Raw genomic sequence first — 21996 nt, forward strand, 5'->3', positions numbered from 1 at the left:
TCTTCTTGACTAGTCCCGCTTGTGCCTGCCAGGTCTTTTCATTTTTAAACTTTGTCGCGGGTGGTCTTTTCATCCCGGGGGTAGCATTGTTTCAAATACTTGCTAGAAACGCGCTCTTTTCTTTTCAACAAGAGTCACACTTCCTCAATAAGATGTTTTGTTTAACACTTTCGCTATTCAAAAAATCATCGACAAAAAATAATTATAGTCGCACTCAAAGTTTTAAAATTACACATTAACCTGCAAAATTTAAATTATGTTTTGATCTTTGATAGAGTTATTTTACGTAAAGTATCTGCAACTTTCGGAAATCCCCATAACAACACTTTTAAAATGAAAAACACTGCGGACAAAAAATCTAAAGATCTAATCAGCTGTTATCATATCTATCGCTAGCCAACCGGCTTCGTCCTTTCTTACACACCGCCGACCTATGCAGTGTCCACTTTCACACCTATCGAGTTTCTACTGATTCTATTTCAATCCTTTTCATATGAATACGTAAAAAAACAATTCTAGCAAATCAAATCTGACCGGACTAAACTTTATGAGAACGCATTCAAAACTCTAAAGTCTATATTGTGTTTGCAAACTTATACAGTTTTACAGACGTATGGAAGAAGCCAGCTCCTCGGCAGGGAGCAGTGGCGGGGCAGGATCTGGAATTCCGAATCTGCCGTCGACATCAGAGGCTCTCTTAGCCCAGGCAGCAAGCAGTCTTGAACCTGGAAAAGTTTCACTGCTACATAACCAACTTCAGGTAAGTTTTTCGAATTTCAAAAATACGATTCTCCATATATGTGACTTCAGTCAAATTTTTTGTTTAACCCGCTTCAAAAAATCGTTTTCGGTCGACAGTTTGCAATCCCGTTATTTAAAACTTTCTCTCTACTTTACTTTTCCTTTCGAAAAGATAAAAATCTTTCAAAAAAAAGATAGATTGGTTCTCAAAACTGTTAAAAAAGCGGGACGAAGGCGCGTTGGACACAGTAATCTATCTTGTCCCCGCATTTTCCAGTTTATTTTTGGAATGAGAATGGTTGCAACTTACCTTTCGTCTTACTGTGGTCGATCCCTGAATGATGACGTCCCACCCCATTTTTTTTAGATGATACCGGATATTAATTTTTGTAATAAATGTGGGCGTATCTGTATTTAATCTCTTAGGTTTTCATCGAAAGGTGTCGAATCGGCGAACTGTAGTTTCTTTGACAAGTTTAGCACTCCTGATTGTCGTCATATCCGTTCAACTGTACCAGCCACTTATTTTTTCTTTGAAACACACTTTGGCCTCTGTGAGTACTGTAGAATCATGTTACACCATATCCAGATTTCTGTTTTGCATTTCGTTTTAGTGTAGTTCTAGTGTTCTAAAAAATTTGTTCTTAAAAAAGTTCAACAACCCCCACACTTTCTCTTCAATAGAAAAGCAATGGAAAAGATAGGAAGAAGAGGTTATTTCCGGATGTGTCGAAAATAGAAGCCTGGAAAACCTGACGATGTTGTTTGTCGGTGTCTATCGACGAGAGGGTACATCATGAGAATAGAAAAAAGGAAGAGAGAAAGAAGGAGGAGAAGAAAAAGCAAAGGCTTGAAAATAGTTACATTCCCTTCTTTCTTCCTTTCTTTTTCTTTTTTTGTTTTTCTGCCATTGTCATCCCATCAGTGCTTTCATTAGAACAACAAACCTTATAGTAAACGAGTAAGCGACAATGAACGTCATCAGCCTACTTTTCATCTTTATTTCCTATAATGTGTATATTCTTGTGACCCATCTAATATCAACAATTCACACCCAAAAAAGACAAAAAGGACGAAATGAGATTTATTTTTGTTTGTTTTTCGATCGCAGTTCCCTTCTTCGGTTTTCCCAAATAAAGTTTTCCATTTCTGGCTCTTCATTTTAAAATTCTAGATTCCATCAATATATATCATCTTTGCGTCATGTCTCAGGTCCCTCAATGCAAAGATCAGCATTCGAGACTGAGACCAATTTCCGGCGAGTTCCTCGTTCATTTCTTCCTTGTTTGGTTGTTTTTTTATCTGTGAGTATCCCTCCTAAGTAGACTGGAACTCCACCAACCCAAGATAAATCGGTTCGCCGTATTTTGGATATTCTCAAAAGATGAAAACAAACTAGGCATTTCATATTTCCTTTATTTTTGTTGTTTCTATTCTTATCCTACCATCGCATGTACAAATAACTTTGAGAAAAGAGCCTCGATCATCTTCTTCGTCTTGTCAATCCGCTTCTCAACAAGGCTTTCCCTTTTTGGCTGTCCCGTCCGTCCCAGGATGTCTGCTCTTCTTTGTCGCTCATACTATTTTTGCTTACTAGTCATTCAGAATGCTGAAAATAGAACAACTAGAGGACCAGCCAGAGTGATGAGGGCTGGGTGAATAAATACTGGAGGTCCCGTCCGCCTCGTTGCTAGAATCATTCTTGATCTCACTTCTAGGATAAATTGTGACTAAACATTAGGCAACAGCTCTCATACCTCATGACTCTTCTCTCGTTTCGTCTCTTTTTTCCTTTTATCCTCTTGTCCGAAAAACATGCAAAAGCCCAGGATAAGTTTCAACTTTTTTCTATCTTCTATTCGTCCCTCTAAATCATTTTTGGGAAACTTTAGATCAGCTACTTGTATCATGTAACAGAAATTGAGCTGGATTCCAAATGTTGCTTCTCTGCCAATCTAATTCACCTGAGTTGACCTAATTAAAAATCCCAAACTTTTGCCTGTTATAGATCTCTAGGTAACCGAATCATCTATCTTTTATTTGTTTCTTACCGGAAATACCGTACTGAATACGACAATCTCGTTTTGAAATAGCCATCATCACAAAATAAGTTTGATTTCTGAACGTTCAGATATGTTTGGATTAAGCATGAAAGTTTCTGATCAAGTAGACTAGTCTTATAAGTAACTGAAAACTATAAAAATGAGTTATCTGTCTACAATTTGTTTTTCTTTTAGATTCTCGGGAAGTTATAAATTTAACTCTGTCGCTAGGACAAAGAGTTCGAGTAGACTATAATTGATATTTCGATCAATTAAGAAAGACCTAGTTGTAAACTAAACTGGTAACCATAGAAAAACCGGAAACTTATTTTTGACCGCATTCAAAAAAACTTCAGGTTCTTTTTTGATATGACTTGCCCATGTGATAGGAAGCAATATTGAGACACTGATAGAAAGAAAAACCACATGCTCGCCTACTTTTTCTCACTTTTTTCCTCATTTTTTGTTCTCACACCCAAAACACAAAGCCGATCCCTTTTACTACATTTGTATCAGTGTGTTTCACATTCTTTTTTCATGTGCATCAATGGGGTGTGTGGTGTCATCGAGAGTGCTCGTGTTTTTGCCATTCACAATCTATTAATAGATACCCATACACTGACATATATACATGTACGCAACTATTTCTCTTTCCTCACTCTATCTTCCTCTCTCTTTATTATAACCTTTATTGATAAGAGCAACACGACTCCACAACACTCAGAATAGAATTAGGAAGTGTCATGGTAGCCACTACTGTTTTATTAGTGATGGTTATCTCTGTTCAGTTCACATACACCTGAAAAGGAAGCCCAGGTGTTTTCTTCCGTTTTTCGAAAGTTTGCTTTTCACTCGGAAGAGTTATTTTCCTTTTTTCTACATCATTTCCCGCGACGGTTGCGAGAGACCGCCTCAGACTCACTAAAAATAGTGTGCGCTCAGTTTTTGCGTCGTTTTTGTTTGCCTTGGTTCTCGTTTTCTCCCCTACTTTCTCTATTCCACCGTTTTTTCCTCATATTTATGACGAGATCCCCATGGTATTGATTTTTCGGACAGTCCAACCAACATCAACACTGTTTTGCCGAATTTTGTGTGTGTGTGTGGTTGTGTGTATAAATGATGTGGGGGGCTTGTGTTTGTACATACAGTGCAAAAATAACAGGAAATGCTCGGGGGACTCCATGCAAAAAGCATCAAATACTTGATCACACCTGCAGAAAAAAAAACTTCTAATTTGCTTAAAGATAATCTATAATTCTAACTTTAATATTGGGTCTTCAAATCCATAAAAATAAGAATATTTACCAAACTTGTCTTACATGTGCTGAGATCAATGTTTATTGATAATTCCTTGTTTTGGATCCAAATATTGTACTACCGTACCCCTGAATACTCTACAAATCTTGTAACCTCTATACTATTTTTCTGCTAGACCAGCTTTGTCTTGTTTATTCAAAAAATGCTTCCTAAAGTAGTGAGACCTGAGCCAACGGATCTTGAGATTAGTCGGTTTACACTTTTATCCATCCGATTGCCACTACTACGTAATATTTGGTAACATTATTAACGGATTTCGAAATCTGGACTCTTGATATAAAATCTTCTGTTTTGATTCTAAAATAGAACAAAAACACCTTTGAAACACGTTTGTGTGAAAAAAGTGTATCACCTGCTTGTATTGAAAGCGTAGCAAACTACAATATCATAAGTACACATGTCTTCTGACTATACGAAGCTTCGTTCTGAATTTTTCTCAAAGGAAAAGAAGAGAAGAATCTATTTTAATATTCCGTCTAAAAGTGCGTGCGTGCTTTCATTTGATTAAACATTCTTTGAAAGTTCTTGAACTGCGTGACAGATAAGATTTCTATTTTCAATAGTGCTACTTTAAAAAATTAAAATTTATATCTGTAAGAAATTTGCCAAATTTGTGATGCCCAATCCTGAAAAATGCTTAGTTGCTATTTCTTCTATTTTTATATTTTTTACGTATAAAATCAGATCGAATTCATTGATTTTTTGAGTGGACTACTCACATTCTGGGAAAATCAATTTTTTCGTGTGTCCCAGGAATAATCATAGAAAAACATATTCTCAATTAATACCATTTAACCTCTGTATAATTTTATGTTTGGAGTCGCTATGACGATTCTCTGTAAACTATAACTACTCCTTCTACCACTACTATTTTCCTGAAAGCCTCCACTACTTCACTTCTGAGTACCATACAACTCACTTCCGTCTTGTTACATCTCTTTGTTTTGATAATGTAGCACATGCATACGTACACACATACACACACACACACGAGTCCCTCCTCTCTCATGTCTATTTTCAGATATATTCTCATTGTCAAGTCTATAGTCTCACAAGGAAAAAAAAAGATAGAGAAGCAGTTGTGCACTATGACTAATGAATGTGTGGCTAAAAAAAGAAAAAAAAAGAGACGTGAAGGTTTTCTCTCACTCACATTCACTTTTGCAAAATGTAATCTGCATGTCTTTCACTTGATTCTGCCTCATTTTACTTATTTTGCTTCCGGAATCAAATTCCATGCGTTAATCTCTTCTATCCATTTTTCCGCATTTTTGCCATTCAAAGTTACCTAGAAGCTCGAAAGCAAAAAATAACATCAGCAATCAGTTTTCCCACTTGTTTTCCAACCTCCAAACTTTCCGATCCTCCCGTTTTTCTCTTATTGCTTCTCTGTAATTCAGCGCTACCAAAACTTCCGTTCTCCTCTTATTCTGTCTCTGTCGCGTGTAGACGAGAATTTCTTAGACCCTCCTGTGTTCTTTTTTTGGAACATATGAGACGCCGCCGACATCAAGTGACTCATATGTTTTGGTTGTTCTCACTTGAAAATTGCTTTTTGCTGCCGTTTTGCTTTTGTTAATGAAACTGAAAATGTATTTTTAACCAATATATCCAATATCACTATGTGATTCAAATTCCCTAGTTGTACTCGACTCGAAATAAAAGTGCATATTCATATCAAAAACAGGGATAAAGCAATGAGGGATCGGAGATTGAATAGATTAGACTTGTTTTCTTTATTCTCTATTCTGAATACTTACTTTGCGCGAGCTGTAATAGTGTTTAGCGGTTCTCTCATAAATATCATATTATATCGAACACGTGTTTTTTTTACTTATATTTGTTCTGAACACAGGTTATGAGTAAATTCTTGCTTTTGGCGTTCGGTATTCATTTCTTAGTTTTGGACTTCTGGATTTTTTTCTGATTTTCACTCCGAAATCCATTATTCTCAACAATGCAATATTTCAGCAAGTACTTTCCTGAAAAACCGTCAATTAATCATAGTTTGTGAACCCTATCAATAGTAGAGAAAGCTAGAGTAAAGTTTCGAAAATAGATTTTACAATCAGCATACTACAAGATGTATTAGTCCTGATGCACGTGTTTTTTTTCCTACGGCTTCTCGACCAATATTCAGCAAGATGAATTAGAAAGCTCATCGTCACATGTTTTTACGAGAAACAAATCAACCATTGCTTCCTTTTCAGTGTTCACACGCGTTCCTAGTACGAATATCAATGTTTTTGAGTTCGCAATGTATACGCATTCAGTGTTAAATCCGATGCAAAGATTAAGCTGATTAGTGAAATTGCCGGCCCTTAAAATTTTCAGTGACTTTTGATTTTTGAATACAGTCCAAAGTTTTTTTACTTCGTCACATTACTAGAATTTTTACCAATGTCGATTCCAATCATCTTTTTCTGACTTTGAGTACTTTTTTATTAGTCTAGACATTTGGTTTCTAGGGATTCAGACTTGTTCTAAATATATGTATAGTACTCTAACTTTATGGTTTTATTATCATTTTTACTCGGGAAATTCCAAAAACGTTGTCTGGAGCAGTGGGCGGTACATTTTTTAATCAGTCACACCTAATTTAATAAAAATATAATGTGTCTAGGTCTGGATATAAGTACGGACTAGATTCTCACTGAAACTGACCATTCTGACATTTTCGCATTGAAGCTCTCTTCTGTACAGATCTTTTAGTTGTTTTCAATATTGCCATATAAAATTTCTTAGAAAATACCCATATAGATAAACACGCTTCTTTCTTACTAACCGTAGTTTTCTCTTTTTTTCTCCAGTAGTAGAGACCTCACGTGTTCTATGAATAGACAATTTCTTCTCTCTTCCTCTTTTTCTCCTAGGTTGGGACACAAAAGTTCAAAAGACCTTATTCCGTTTTTTCTCTCTCCATTTTGCTTCTTGTTTCAATTCGTCGGGCACCAAATCCTCTGGGTGCAATAGATAACACCAACCACCCATCTATTTTTGGGCATTCTTTGTCTTTTGGGCATTTCTTTTGAAAAGTGTATTTTGGTTTGGTATTCTGATCACAATTCAATCTAATTTAATCCATTTTTTCCTTCTTTTCCTCCCTTTGCACAAAACATGGGCATGTGTGTATAAATATATCTCTTCTTTTGACTCGAGAGAAGTTGTAAACAGATTTGGAAATGAGCGAGAAGAGAAGATGACTATGAGTCAAAGTCTCTGAACATCAAGATCTAAAAATAGGCGACTTCTTTAACTGCCTCATTCGGACGGCTTCACTAATGAGCCTTCTCTTTTATTTTGGGTATTGTTTTCGAGTAGACAATTTCTTTGTTCCTCTTCTAATTCCACACTTCAATTGGACCGCGCCTGTCACACAATTTAGCAGATGTGCTCTAAAGAAGGCATCTGCCATCACTATATGCATTTCCAAAAGATGTTACCGCTCTGTCCATTTTAAAAGTGGCTCTCCTTCTTACATTGCACTTTTTCATTTCCGTTCTCTCTTCGTCCTCAACCAAAATATTATGAATCAAAAAAAGAGGAGAGAAAAGTAGGCGGAGTCAAACTCTTGTTATTATTCGTATTTTGTCAAAAGAAAAATATCAATTTCCTGACTCACTATTTAATTCCTCACAATTCTTGTTCAGCTCATTCAAAAGTCCGCAACGCAGTCAGGCGTAACGAAGTCTGCTCAGTTGTGATCTGCGAGTGAGCTGAGCACACTTTGGTTGACTTCGTTTTTTGTTTTGATAGCAGGAAGACGAACATTTTGTCTGATCTGTTGTTTCTGTTGAAATATCTCAGGGTAACATGCTTAGTCATGTCTTACTGATATTATTAGAGATAAATTATTTATATCTCCGATTCAACCTTTGTAGTTTTTTTTTTCTATCTATCTCAATTTCACCAATTCATTTTTCTGATGCGTTTTTAACTCTGTTGTCTCTAAGTTTATCTCATTTGACGACGCACCCCCCCCCCTCTAAAAATAGTGAGAAAAGAAAAAGAAGACGGAAAAGACAACACTATTTTTTCATTTGGTCGTCTTGGTTCTTCTGGAAAACTTTGTAGTTGAAATGGAGGATCTTTTCCTTTCCATCAGCTTGGGTCTTCCCTGCGCAGAAAAATGAAAAGATCATATTATATTCACGTAAACTGAGCTTTTTCTATGTCTATCCATTTTTTTCGTCTATCTCAGACATTAATAATCTATTCACTCTCATATTTCAGGAGTATCGGCAAAAGCAAATGGACCTCATTGGTCACTTTCAACGCGCTCAGCAGGAGCTGAGCGTTCAACACATGCACAATCTCTACGCTGCGTTGCAACAACAACAACAGTTGCAAAACTTGCAGGCAGAGAGGAGCGTCGTCAATCCGTTGTTGATCAGTCAGCAGTCGGAAGATCAGAATTCTGGACCAGGTACTGAGGGTCTAAAAATAAATTCGAGAAGGTTTTCAGACTAATGAGATTATGGGAGAGTGTCTGTGACAGGTTATGAGAATAGTGAGAAAACGTGGTTCACGACAAAATAATGTTGCCATCACTTGTCTGTCTAAAAACAAATTGAACAGACATCATTCTGAGAAGTTGTATAGACTGATCATTGGAATAAAGTTCAGTTACAATTATGAGTCCGTTCATATTTTTTATTCAAAGATTGTTATTGTCATTTTCAGTCGCGCCGCTCTCTTTGGCAAACTCACTTACCAACCTTCTCTCAACATCAAATGGCAATTTATCCGTACCACAAACGCCGACAAAAGAGCACCACCCAGCGGCGCCATCATCAAATCGAAAATGGTGGGTTTCCTCCTCCGAGCTATTTTGTGACTTCCTTTTGTCTAGCCGGAAACAACCATCATTTATTTCAGTGACATTCCAAGATCAAACTCAACAACGATTTCACAGCTCACCAAAGACCGGCTAAAAAATATGATTGCAAATAGGAGTAAAGGAGAAAGCAATAGTCAGTCAAATTTGACATCTCATACCAATGGGAACAGTCATGACAATGGAAAGAGATTGAAGAATTCCAACTCGCAGATGAATGTCTCATCACCACACTTTGAACCATATCGGTTGCCGAATAACTATTCAAATGCTCACACTCTTCAACAAGCCAGTGAATTCCAACTCAGAAAAGTGAACTCTGAGCCAAATTTAAAAATGAAGATAAGAGCGAAACTTTTATCGAAAGGAAACAGTCCAGTCCAGCACATTCAACAAAACAACTCACAGTTCAGCTTTACACATCCGCAACTCAAAAGGTATAGCTCTTAATATTAAGAAAATTGCCAACTAAAATTTCATTTTCAGAAGCGACAGCGAAACTTCCCAAAATGTGCCACTCGACTTCATGCAGTCAAGTTCTCAAACCAATATTCCACATCTTATGCTGCCATCTCCTTCTCTTCCGAATCTTGCCGCTGCTGGAGCTTTCAATGGTCTTAGTTTGCCAATTGGGCAAGATCTCAATGTCAATGCATTCATGGCGGTGGCTAACCTCAGTCCGTTCCTCAGTCTTCCAAGCTTGTTGAACAAAAAATTGGAACTCGGTGGTATTAATGATGAAGGAGGTGAGTGTAAAATTGCCTGCAATCCCTACTATAGTTTTAATATTTCAGATTTCCTCGACAGGAACAGTCTGATGGGTTCCTCATCCACTTCTTCGCTTGCCTCAAACGCCAGCCTTGGTTCCAATCAATACCAATCACTTCTCAAACAACAGATCCGTGATCTAGTTCTCCGACGAAAAAGTCTTGTGAGAGAAGATCCAGAAGCAGAGGGTCTTGCAGAGCTCTACAATGGCTTCCTTCCACAAGCCAAACTTCAACAACTCCAAGCACTTGCAGCAGAAACCGGTTTGATTCCACGACCAGAGCCAATGTGTTCAACCGGATTAGCCTATGACCCATCAATGGTCAAACATGAATGTACTTGTGGAAACAACGCTTCACATGTAGAGAATGGAGGCAGAATCCAGAGCATCTGGTCTAAACTTATCGAACACGGACATGTCCAAAGATGTGAAAAAGTGACAGCTAAGAAGGCTTCTCTCGAACAACTTCAATTGGTTCACTCCCAAACGTACACCACATTCTTTGCTGTATCTCCAACTGCTTGTCTGAAGATTGATGCGAACTCATTACCATTGAAGCGATTCCTTCAACTTCCATGTGGAGGTATCGGAGTCGACTCTGATACTTATTTTAATGATGCGAGCACTCAAACAGCAGCTAGATTAGCGGCTGGAACACTCATTGAACTCTCTTCGCAGGTAACAGTAGCTTTGAGTAGAAGTTAATCTGAAAGAGACGTATTACAGGTTGCCGAAGGTCGCCTCAAGAACGGTTTCGCTTGTATTCGTCCGCCAGGCCACCATGCGGAGCACGAGCAAGCCATGGGCTTTTGTTTCTTCAACAACGTTGCTGTGACTGCTAAAGTCTTGCAATCCAAATACCCAGAACAATGTGCAAAGATTGCTATCATAGATTGGGTAAGCGCTTTTCACATTTTTAAAACTTCCAATAGCTGTTTTCAGGATGTTCACCACGGAAACGGAACTCAATTGAGTTTTGAAGAAGATCCAAATGTGCTCTACGTGTCACTTCATCGCCACGACAACGGAAACTTCTTCCCTGGTACCGGATCTGTAGTTGAGATAGGAAAGAATAATGGAAAAGGATTCACAGTAAACATTCCATTCTCCGGAGACGTCATGAAAGATCCAGAGTACCTTGCTGCGTGGAGAACAGTCGTTGAGCCAATTTTGAGTAGTTTCTGTCCAGACTTCATCTTGGTCTCAGCTGGTTTTGATGCATGTCATGGCCATCCGAATGCTCTCGGTGGTTACGAAATTTCTCCGGAAATGTTTGGATACATGACAAAGTCTTTGTTGGGTTACGCTAATGGAAAAGTCGTATTGGCCCTGGAAGGAGGATATGACTTGACGAGTATCTCAGCGTCTGCAGAGCAATGTGTGCAGGTATAATAATAAAATACACTTTGAAAAACGTTGTTTTATTTGTATTCAGGCTCTTATTGGTGAATCAGATGATGCTGGTCGTCTGAGCTCTGCTGCTCTGGAAACCCTTCCAAACCAGAGTGCATTGGAAACATTGCAGAAAGTGGGTTGAGATCAGGAAATAAAAATTTACAAAATAACAACCTTGTTTTTCTAGGTTATTGCAATTCATAAAGGTTATTGGCCAGCTCTGCACGGACAAGAAGCAACAATTTGCACTACGGAAATGCAATGGAGAAATCTCAAATTGCAAGTGCAAATGCAACAGCAACAACTACAACAATCATCATAATAAGCGAATAAGAACAACTTTCCTCTGTCATACCAATCTACCCAAACCAAAAATCAAATCAAAGCTGCTACGAGTTAAGGGCATAATTCTAACTAATTCATAAAGAAACAAAACGAATAATCTTACTTTCCTCCATAGATCTGCATATGTATCAAGAATTAATTTTTCTCTTCTCTCTTCGTTTTCCAATCTGTCATGTACCTTTTGACATATGTGATATGTTCATAATTCCACTTTGGCATAGTGGCTGCAAAAAGTCTGCTAGCTTTTTCTAGACATTTCCAAAAATCGATTCTTCATCTTTTCTCACGGGAACTTCTTTCTTTTTCCAATTCTTTTACTCCACCTTTGTATTATTTCACTTTATATTCTCTACTCGCCTTTTCGCTACATTTTTCTGCTTTTAGTGAATAGATAGTGCTGGAGAATTGGCTAGCTCTAAATATTTATACAACTGATCAGAATTCTACCAAACTTCGTGATCCCCGTCTCTTATGACAATGTGATTTCAATTTTCAAAAACTCTCATTTTCTGTCGAAACTCCTATATATTCTGTGTCTCATGTCTTGTCTCACAATTTATTCAGCATTTTTTCTTCCTATTCACAACCCCAGTGATATGTATTTCAAAACCCCAGTCAAAAACATTTTAATTGTCATAAGTTGGTAATAATTCCCTATTTGCACTCCTCATATGGTTTTGTGACTATTTCTCCGTATCAAAAAAAAATTTCAAAAAAAAACGTTTACTTGTCCATTAAATTGCCCCAATCATAAGTTGTAAACCTTTTTCTGTACATTTCTGGAGAAGTTTTTAATAAAATAAAACAATCGGTCTATTAAATTTCAATATCGCAGTTTGACCTCATTTTTCAGAATAAAACCACCTCAACTTTTACATCGCAAATCGGAAAATGTCTATGACTTTCAAAAAATCAAAGCTGCTCGTATTATGCTCACCCACTTTGAATTAGGTTGAGAGATGAGTCGACGAGACACAAGAGACGCAGAACAAAAGAGATAGAGAGCGAAACTCCCTCTCTCTCTTCAAAGCTATTGATTGGTAGGTAAGAGAGCTTTGCTCGTACTTATTGCTATCCCCTCAGTTCAAATGTCAACTCATGAGTCTCACTGCTCTTATTGCATCAACATAAATTGCTCATTCAAAAACTGTCTGCTTGTGAAATGTAGCCACTGTCATATCCCGTTACATCCATGCAAACTTGAGGAACATATTGAGGAAGTTTGTCGGCGGGTGAGTATTAAATGTTGGTCTCTCACAAAAGAAGGATGAAACTTGCAGGCTCCTACTAAATGCACAAATCACTTAAATGGGTGTCCAATCATTTTAATACGAGAGAAAATCGCAGGACATTTACCGAATTGCGTTGCTAGTATTGTTGTTTGTTCTAGGTGATTTGGCTGCGCAAAACAAGGAATATCAGAAAAAAATTTCAGAGATCGGTGTCGGAAATTGAATACCAAGGCTTGCAAACTACAATTAAAGCATTTGGGAAGAAAAAATGAATTTCTACCGGTTGATGAGGAAGATGACTTGGATATTCAGTTGGCATGCTATGATCAAAATCTTATCGCAGGAAGTTATCATTTTTCCCGATCTAATAGAGTTCAACAACGTGATTCAATCCATCCAACACATCCATTGATTCCATTGAGAAATATGGTAAACTGATAAGTTTGCCCTAGAAAACTTTTTTTTCAGCCATATGATATGACAACATCACCATATAACCTAGATGATAGTAGTGAAGATGAGCAACGTGAAAAGGTAGAGCTCGTATTTTCAACTATTCATTCAAACATCAACTTTCAGAGGGAAAAACTGAAAAAATCACGCATGGTGTTTGCTAATTGTTACATGTGCCAAATCGACCCGTCTGTACAACATTTACACACACTTGGTAATGGTGCAGATATTGAAAAACTGAAAAAAAGGAGAATGACCCCACAAGTTATGGATCAATTTCATGAGAAACTGAACCTTAAAGTGAGTATTTTTCCAAACAAAATAATTTTTCCAGTTTTTAGGTGAGTATTGTGGTTGAGAACGCTCCAGAATCAACCCTCAAAAGTGAGAATATAAGAGAAATCAAAAAAGGAGGGACCTTTTACACTTTAAAGTGTCTGAAAACTGTGCGAAGGTCTGAATACGGCGATCATTGTCTGTCACAGCACACACAGTCGATTGACCAGATGAACGAAATGATTTTGAGGTTATTTTTGAAACTAAATCGGTTTATTGCACAAGTTTTTAAATTTAAGATGCCCAAACTGGACGAGAGGATGTCAGTTTAGTACACACCGAGTTCGTCCAAAAACGGGAAAGCTAAAGTGAGTGACCAAGCGTTTTATGTTTTTTGAAGCAGTGGGTTTTAACGAATTACTGTTACAGATTCCACCCAACAACTGCTACATTATCTCACCAACCTGTACCTGATGCTCAATTTGTCCAAGACGACGGCTCTCCTTCTAATAGAACTCTTGATAATCTTCCACTTTGGTGCTATGAGCTGCTGGCAATGTATTTACCCAGTTCATCACTGTATAACTTATCCTTGACTAGCAGGTGAGTTGAATTTCCAAATTCTTATGTAATAAGGGACAATTTTAGAAAACTGCGTGAAGTAGTTTTCATTGGGTGCAATAAACGCTGTTATATCGAATCCGTGTGGCACCCACTAAAGAAAGGAAGTTGGATTCAGAAAGACTTTGTGAGTGTTCTCACTAATCTGATCACCCAGAGAAGTTATTCTTCAGGTTTGGAAGATTAGTTCAACGGAGCCACCACCAGCATTAGAGTGGGCAGTACCTGTCGATCTTTCACACCATATTTCACAATGCTCGTATTTCGATGGCGTTGTGTATGAAGAAAAACTTATTCCTGTATTTCCGAGAAACTTGGAGAACGATATCTGGAATGGTTTCACAAATGAACTCTCGGAGAAATCTATTCGAGCAGAGATACAAGATATTTTGGATGAATGATAGAGAATCTGATTTGTGAATGAATGTGTAGTTCAATTGTTCCGGTGACAGTAGTGGCATTTTATTTCAAGTCGAAAGTTATATGTACTTTTAAATTTTCAAACTTTTATCCTATTAATTCACCTTTTGTTTTTTTTTCATTGACAGTTGAAGCCTTTTCAAGAAACTCATTCTAATGAAGATGAAGGTGCGAATATCAGTTCTAACGTCTTGGAAGAGGAATATGGGCGGAAAATGTTTGTTGATCTTGATTGTGACGATATTGCATTTTGAATCGAATTGATTTTAACTAGAACAGTGCTCTATCAAAGAAAAATGAAAACAAAAACGAAAATCATTTAACAACTGTTTTAGCTACAACGTTCAACAACTTCTATTATCATTATTGTTAAAACGGGATTGTTTTTAAATAAAACAGGTTAGATGTGATTTTGTGTTCATTTTAATAGAAATTGGGAGTCTACACCGAGTCCACTATGTTGAAAAAATGTCAAGCTCTCCAACAAACTTGTAAATTTTAGCCTATGATATGGACAAACACACACATTGAGTTGGTGAATCATAGGTTCAGTTTTCCTTGAAAATCCGGGAGTGTAAACAAACATAAGATATCATTTTTTTATAGTATATACAAATAAAATATTCTTCGAAAGAAAAACACAAAATTAGTTATTTGTCCGTCGATTTGCTTGATATTGCAGAAAAAAGCTATTCATGTACTTAATTTTCGTCTTCTCCCCAGATGTGTTTCTTTCTAATTGGCCAAACTATCACTTGTCTGCTCTGTAAACAAATGTTTTGATATTCAACGACTTTGTTGTATATCCCTTTCTAAGAAAAGTACATTTAGAAAAAAAAACAAGTCACTGATGTGAGTGCGTCAATCCCTACCCGATGGCTCAAATTCTTGCTATTTGACTCTTAATACTGAAACCCGAGAATTGTGGTTTGGGTTGAGTCTGTGAGTACGAAGAGAAGAAATTTTGATGATTTGTATTTGCACTTTTTACATTTGAGGAAGTAGTCAAATCAGTAAACTAAAAATGGTTTATTGCTGAACTCAAGAAAATAAATTAGTTTCATCAGCACCTTCAGACACTTATTTGTTGATGGATTGTGCTTGTATGTTTACGATATTTTGGTCAGATGAAGAGAAAAAGCAGTATCGGGGAAAAAAGAAAAAAAATGGAATGATAGAAGAGAACAAATTCCGAATCATAAATAAAAAAGAACAATTCAGATAAGACGAACATTTGGAACTGATACAGACAGGAGTAGAGAAGAACACATATTGAATGCATTCAACTATAATTTGTATTGGCTCCAAACGAGTTATTGAATCTGAAAATGAACAAATTTGAGTACTATTAAAAAAAAAAAAGCCAACCTGCCTTTCAATAAATTCTGCTGACATTCCAATGCAACGGACTTGAAAATGGTTATGTGCAATTTTTTGTTGTTTAGTGAAGCTGAAAGATTTAATTAAGAAAAAATACAATTGCGTAATCGCTCACCAGTGAGGGCGTTTAATGCTATCAATCCGTGAGAATTCATGTACCAATGCATCCATATTGTTCATTGACTCTCGATGAGGGGAAGCCTCGCTATACGGAAATACGAGGAAATGTGGATTCTCGCGTTCCATGGATAATCGAAGTTGCTCGTTTCGCCATTTCTCCCCATGAGCCAACCATTGTTCTTCAGCTGAGTTTCTCGATGGTCTGAAATGTTTTCCCTTGTTTTCATATGAATGTTTTTCACTTGATACCTAGGTGTCGGGGTCGGTCTGGATGTCTCAGGATCATCGCTGGAATCCAAAATAGATTGACATGCCGGAGCAGTGTGGATAACTGATGTTCGAACAATTCCGTCCCCTAGATCGTTCATGATATTCCGATAATAAGAAGTTTCCATGGAGTATTGGATAGCCTGTAATGAAAATAAAGATGTTTTTGCAGACAAGCTGCAGTCCTTCGGGAAAACGTGTTATTTCAAAACATTGTATAATGGCACTGACGATGTATCTGTCTGTCTACATGTTTTGCAAAACAGTATTCTGAGTACCGTACCTGAATCAAAAACGGAATTCCACGAATATTCTTCATCACAGCTTCAGTTGTATCCCTTGTGATCATTTCCTCCGGTATTTGTTCTCTTTGCTTCTGATACTTTTTTGCTTTCTACAAAAATTACAGAAATACAAATTGTAGTTTAGGTATAAAATTTCGAAAACGAATATCCCCGTACGTCAATGAAGTGCACATGTTCAAAGTGTATGTAGGGTAGTGCACCACTTGACACCATTCATTTTTTAATCAAATGCCCCCAGAAAGTTTGAAGAGAATGAAGTGACACAGAGTGCATTGGAAATATAATTATTATCTATTTTCAAATCAATTATGAGTCCTTTTCTTTTTGCGCATTAATAATTTAAAAGCGTGTGACAAACAAACTTTCGATTTTCCTATCCGAGAGAAAAAGGAGCGATCGAAGTACTCTCGTCTCTTTTCAGTTCTTTCGGTGCACCGAGTGCAAACTCGAAATATATCTTTCGTTAGTTGCGGTCATAAGGTTACCAGAAGTTCAGTTCTAACAAAAAAGCTCGAAAATCATTTTCTTCGTTATCGGTCATTAATAAATTATAAGCTAACGTATCGAGTTACGGGTAAAGCCCTGACTTACCGATGACTGAATGAACCACGCGATAGCAGATAGAACCATTCCAACAAACCCGAGAATTGTGAGAATTCCAGAAAGCATTAGAAGATCATTTTGCATTATTCCAACACCCAGACCTTAATATTGAAAGTCATCTCAATCCTAATAGATTCTGAGGGATGAAACCTACCAACTAGAAAAATTCCCAAATTAATCACAGCCACAAAAATGAAAAAGAAACGCAAAAGACGCCGCATTGTTGTCCGTCCAAGAGAGATCCAAAAGCTTGGCTGGAAGATGAAAATAATGAGTTCTGGACGAAAAAAGAAAAATAATGAAACGCTTTTTCCTTATTTCAAGGAAGCAACAAACAACGAGGAAAGTCAACGTGAATTGAAAATGTGAGAAAAAAAAAGAATTGTTTTCGTTAGGTTGAAATTGCACAAAATGGATAACATGAAATAGACAAAATATGGATTCAAGATGCTAAATAATTATTTTCTGACAAAAGATGAGAGATGATTAGATTAAATTCAATAATGCTACAATTGAGAACAACTGAACACATGAGAAAGGACAAACTGTGACTCTGCTTGTTTCCTTTCTCTTATCCCGATGCAACTCTTTCTCTCAAACAGCTTTGGCTAAAATGGGCGGAGCTTCGGCTATACAAGGCGGGACTTCTAGAGCAGAAAAAAGTAGATGCGTCGCACTGGATGGCTGAGTTTGAAAGGATAAAAACGTGAAAATGAGGCAAAGAACTCGAAATTGGATGCAGGAAAAAATGAGTCTTTTTTCAGTCTCCTTCATTGCTAGCCGAGAAATTTTAGAGGTTTTTTTGGCTAATGACCGACCCCGCAAGCTTCCCCTATAAACACGAGTTTATTTTTGGGGAAGAGATAGAGGGACACAAATGTATTGAAACCTAAAATTTGATCTAGCCGCTTGCGCGCACGTTTTTGCGGCAGATTTCCTTCTGAATTGCTAAAGAATGCTCATTAGACGTTAGATGTTGTGCGCATAAGAGAAAAATATATTGAGAGAAAGAAAGAAGTATGAAAAAACGAGTACAACCGAAGATTTGCGGAAATGTTGTGTCGGATGGAGAGGAAGTCCAATAAAAGGTGAAAGTGGTTGGACTGGCACAGAATGAGGTGATTCGATGAAATTTTGTGTCAGAAGATATCAGATTTTATGAATTTATACAAAATTTTGTATTTGTCATACCCAGATGTACTGAGTGCGCGCACCATCAGTGCACATGAGTGCACAATTTATGTCAGTTTCTTCTTGACGTGGTTTCGTCATCGATAGCCGAGGAAATGTGTCTGTGGGGAGAAATTGTGGTGTAACAAACAGTGAATGATTTCAAAACTTCAAAAGAGATGGCTGTGAAAGGAAAATGAGTAGGAGGTGATGAGGTTGGTGAATGACTGCAATACATGTGTAACAAAATTTCGAAGAGAAGATCATACACTTTATAATTTCTAAATGCACTATAAGAAATTTTTTCGAAATGGTTGAGTTTCGCAATGCTGTGTAGTAGTGAATCAACATGTTCTACGGCCATGAAATTTGTATAAATGTAGTAGATTTGAAATCACTTTGAAAATCATATAAACTGTTATCATCTTTTTAGATCAGAAGCAACTTTCAAACTAATCCCAAAAATCTGCGGAAGTTAAGGGAGTAAAAAATAATTTCACTTCCTTATGACATAATCTGTAGGAAAAAAAGCTCACCAAATTTTCTTCTGACTGATTTTTGATAAAAAATATTTGTCTGATTCATAACAAGAATAGAAACCAACAAACCTATTTGAATAAATCAAATTACGGTCATGTGTTCGATAAGATGCTAGAGGCAATGTCTCGTGACGTAGAGTCCTAGCCCTTTCAGTATTATTTTAGACCTTTCAAGTGAGGTCTCGAATGATTGGATTAAGAATCAAAGCTTCCGTTGAGTATGCCTCCACTATTAGTTTCAAGACCACACCGGATGTTTTGCATCCGTGAACCGCGTATTGTTCTTGTTCGAATTTCAAACCTTCTACAGGATCGAAAATTACTTTTTTTTATTTCGTACACTCTTCCCATCTGAAATTCTAATTAAAATAATTGCTGGATGTGCGTGACATCTATCATGTGACTATCTTCAAAATCTTCGAAATAACTTTTTTGAAGTTTGTGTTTTAATAAAGAGTTGCGGCTATTATTTTTTGAATTTAGGATATATTGGAAGAAAAACAATGAAATTGGTTAGAAAAGATACAAGATGAACTCAAATGAAAAAATAAACGTGTTTGCAGTGATAAATCGGCATGGCCACAATTTCAGTCAGATGAGGCTCTCACGGCCAACTCTAAATTGGAGAAGATAAAATTGGAGAGAGTTTGACAAAATGTGATCGGACATTTTTAAAGCCAAATACCTTTCACAACAACGATGAGTAAGGTCGACAAGAGAAGGAAATAATTTCTGGGACGACATTTATGACGATTTGGTCTGAGGATGGGAGCGAAGGACTAGACACTGCATGACAATGATCTGACTTGATGTCTATTTTTCAGAACTTGTTTTTATTTTCTGTTCTAAGTTTTTTCTAGTTTTATTCGACTCATTGGAAAAGGAGTGAGAAATGTTTGATTCAAAAATATGGAACATATATTCTAAAAATGGTGAAGTAGTTTTCAAAAACTTAATGTGACAATTTCACTCTATCTTTTTTTCTAGCTGGAAGTAATTTAAATTGGTACAAAACTGTGAGAAATATTTACGAGAAATCATGACAATTATTTCTTCATCTAAAAATCGAATTTGTGTGCCTCGCGGAATAAACTCAAATTTTGGCAACAACACCGAAAAAGTTGGGGCGCATGTTGAAAACAGAGAAGATGGTGTGAAGTGAAGAAGTGTAATTGCATACTTCGAGATATGTTTGCGCTGTGCTCCACCGTGACGTTATAACACATCATCAGTTTCGAATTCCCTCCACCGCAAAAAGTGCATGATAATTCAAAGACACCAGATGGAGTTTCAGTGCACCGTAATTATGGTACACACTTCGGGAGAGCATAACTTACAGAAAGTTTGGATATGTTATCTGCGTGTAGCAAACAAATTCTCACACGTTGGGAAAATTCATTATGTTTAGAAAAAATGAAGTGTGAAGTATGAAATGAATGTTAGCGACGTTGAATGTTTGCGACATTTGCACACAACACAAAAAGGAAGAAATGAGAAGAAACTTGCAAAAAGGGAGTTTTTCGGTGTAAATTGAGAACATTGGAGAACATGTGACAACGCTTTTTTCCTGTCCAAAAGGAAGAAGGGACTCTGGAGGCGCACGAAATTTGAGATTTTGAACAACTTTTCCACTCTGGTAATGTTGGTGCCAAATGGTTTTTGAATTCTCTCATTTTTGTCTGACCACATACATTTTGAAATTGGTTCTAAAATAATAGAGGTTTGAAAGATCACTAAAACTAAGTTTAGAGAAAAATAAAATACAAAGGGGGTTCTCAGAATTGCACATTTTATATATGCGTCTCTGTATTCATATGTTTCCTGTTCCAATTATAAAGGTTCCGGTATTTATAAAATACGAAAGAACTCCTAAATTGAAGGAAACGTGAATGCAAGTGTCTTTCTTTTGGTCTTCAGAAAAACGAAGAATTACGGGTTCAGGTTTTGTTGAGAACGAAGAAAGATTTTCTATTTTAGATATAGCTATCGGTCAAGGGGACATCAACAATTTGAATGCAGATGACCTCCGTGTTTACATGAAAATAATTAAAGAATGTGTTCCATCTCCCGACAACATTAGACATAGAGCCTCGTGAACAATTAAAACTGCTTGAAACAATATGTAAGATAAATTGAAATCAACATGTGAACTATTCCAGTTATTACGAGTAATGTAAGCATGTCCGCCTGTTTGACGTTTTTCAGAAAAAATATTTTATAGAAACAGAAGATTTGAATAAAATCAAACTTGAAACTCTTACGAAATTTTAGAATCATATGTCCTGAAGAATAAGCTTTTCCCATTTGATGTTGGGTTCTTGGTATCTGGACTAACTCCAAAAAAAAACAGTTTAAATCTGTGGAACGATGTATGAGCAAGTTCGATGTACAGGTGTCTAAATCACACAAAAACAGAAATTTAACATCTTTTTTAAACCCGTTGCTATTGACGTGCTTCAGATATTCAATCTTTGTTTTGAATATTCAGTGAATTTGTATAACAGTTAATGTTTTCAGACATTATGTCGAAAGTTGGATAACTTTTTTTCAGTAAATATGCAGATTTTCTGTTTTTCTGCTATGTATGATTTTCCTTGCAAAAAAACATTTTTATTCAACAAAGAAAACTTGGTAATCTTACATGGGAATGAACCGGAGTGTCCCTCCTGAACTCTTCCCATATTTTGTAGTTGTGTCTGACGTAACCTAGTAAAATTGAAAATTGTAGCTCTCGGGGGTTTCGTAGAGTTACACAACTTTTTTGAAATTTTTCAAAAAATTTTTGTATAGGGATACGTGGAAAAGCTGAAATTTTTCAACAAAACCGAAATAACTCCCGTAACTCAAAGGCTCGACTTATATTTGAACACATATAAAGACACAACTCGGTGTAAGAAGTACGCAGGTGGTCGTCCCAAGTTCCCCGATCGTCGAAATTTGGCATTTGTCGTTACCTCACAATGACGTTTTTTCAAACTTTCAACTGCAGCTCATCACGTTATGTTTTTTGTTGAGTGATCGAAATAGAGCTTTTGAAGTCGGTGTTAGTACCTATTGAATGAGCCTAAAACCATCACGGTAGCTCAAAAACTCAAAAAGTGACGAGTTCTCAAAATAGAGGCTTCGAAATTTTTGAAAACTTTCAAAAAATTGTATAACTCTAC

The 21996-nt window shown here is 36.7% G+C and overlaps 3 protein-coding genes across 3 annotated transcripts; 2 read left to right on the plus strand and 1 right to left on the minus strand.

Annotated features, from left to right (window-relative positions):
* Positions 1-613: 613 nt before the first annotated feature.
* Positions 614-11423, plus strand: GCK72_023208 (uncharacterized protein; the record flags this gene model as incomplete). Its single annotated transcript, XM_053735288.1, has 10 exons — positions 614-760; positions 8334-8526; positions 8784-8907; positions 8979-9374; positions 9424-9683; positions 9732-10384; positions 10433-10603; positions 10649-11092; positions 11142-11234; positions 11289-11423. The coding sequence occupies 10 exons, from the start codon at positions 614-616 to the stop codon at positions 11421-11423; spliced, it is 2616 nt and encodes an 871-aa protein (XP_053578854.1).
* A 1732-nt stretch (positions 11424-13155) lies between these two features.
* On the plus strand, positions 13156-14429 carry GCK72_023209 (uncharacterized protein; the record flags this gene model as incomplete). Its single annotated transcript, XM_053735289.1, has 7 exons — positions 13156-13212; positions 13258-13431; positions 13491-13657; positions 13707-13775; positions 13837-14010; positions 14056-14155; positions 14202-14429. The coding sequence occupies 7 exons, from the start codon at positions 13156-13158 to the stop codon at positions 14427-14429; spliced, it is 969 nt and encodes a 322-aa protein (XP_053578855.1).
* A 1332-nt stretch (positions 14430-15761) lies between these two features.
* Positions 15762-17207, minus strand: GCK72_023210 (uncharacterized protein; the record flags this gene model as incomplete). Its single annotated transcript, XM_003106701.2, has 6 exons — positions 15762-15770; positions 15817-15898; positions 15944-16150; positions 16198-16358; positions 16499-16609; positions 17112-17207. The coding sequence occupies 6 exons, from the start codon at positions 17205-17207 to the stop codon at positions 15762-15764; spliced, it is 666 nt and encodes a 221-aa protein (XP_003106749.1).
* Positions 17208-21996: the final 4789 nt, after the last annotated feature.

This window comes from Caenorhabditis remanei, chromosome X (genome assembly GCF_010183535.1).
Source record: "Caenorhabditis remanei strain PX506 chromosome X, whole genome shotgun sequence".
Classification (NCBI taxonomy): Eukaryota; Metazoa; Nematoda; class Chromadorea; order Rhabditida; family Rhabditidae; genus Caenorhabditis; species Caenorhabditis remanei.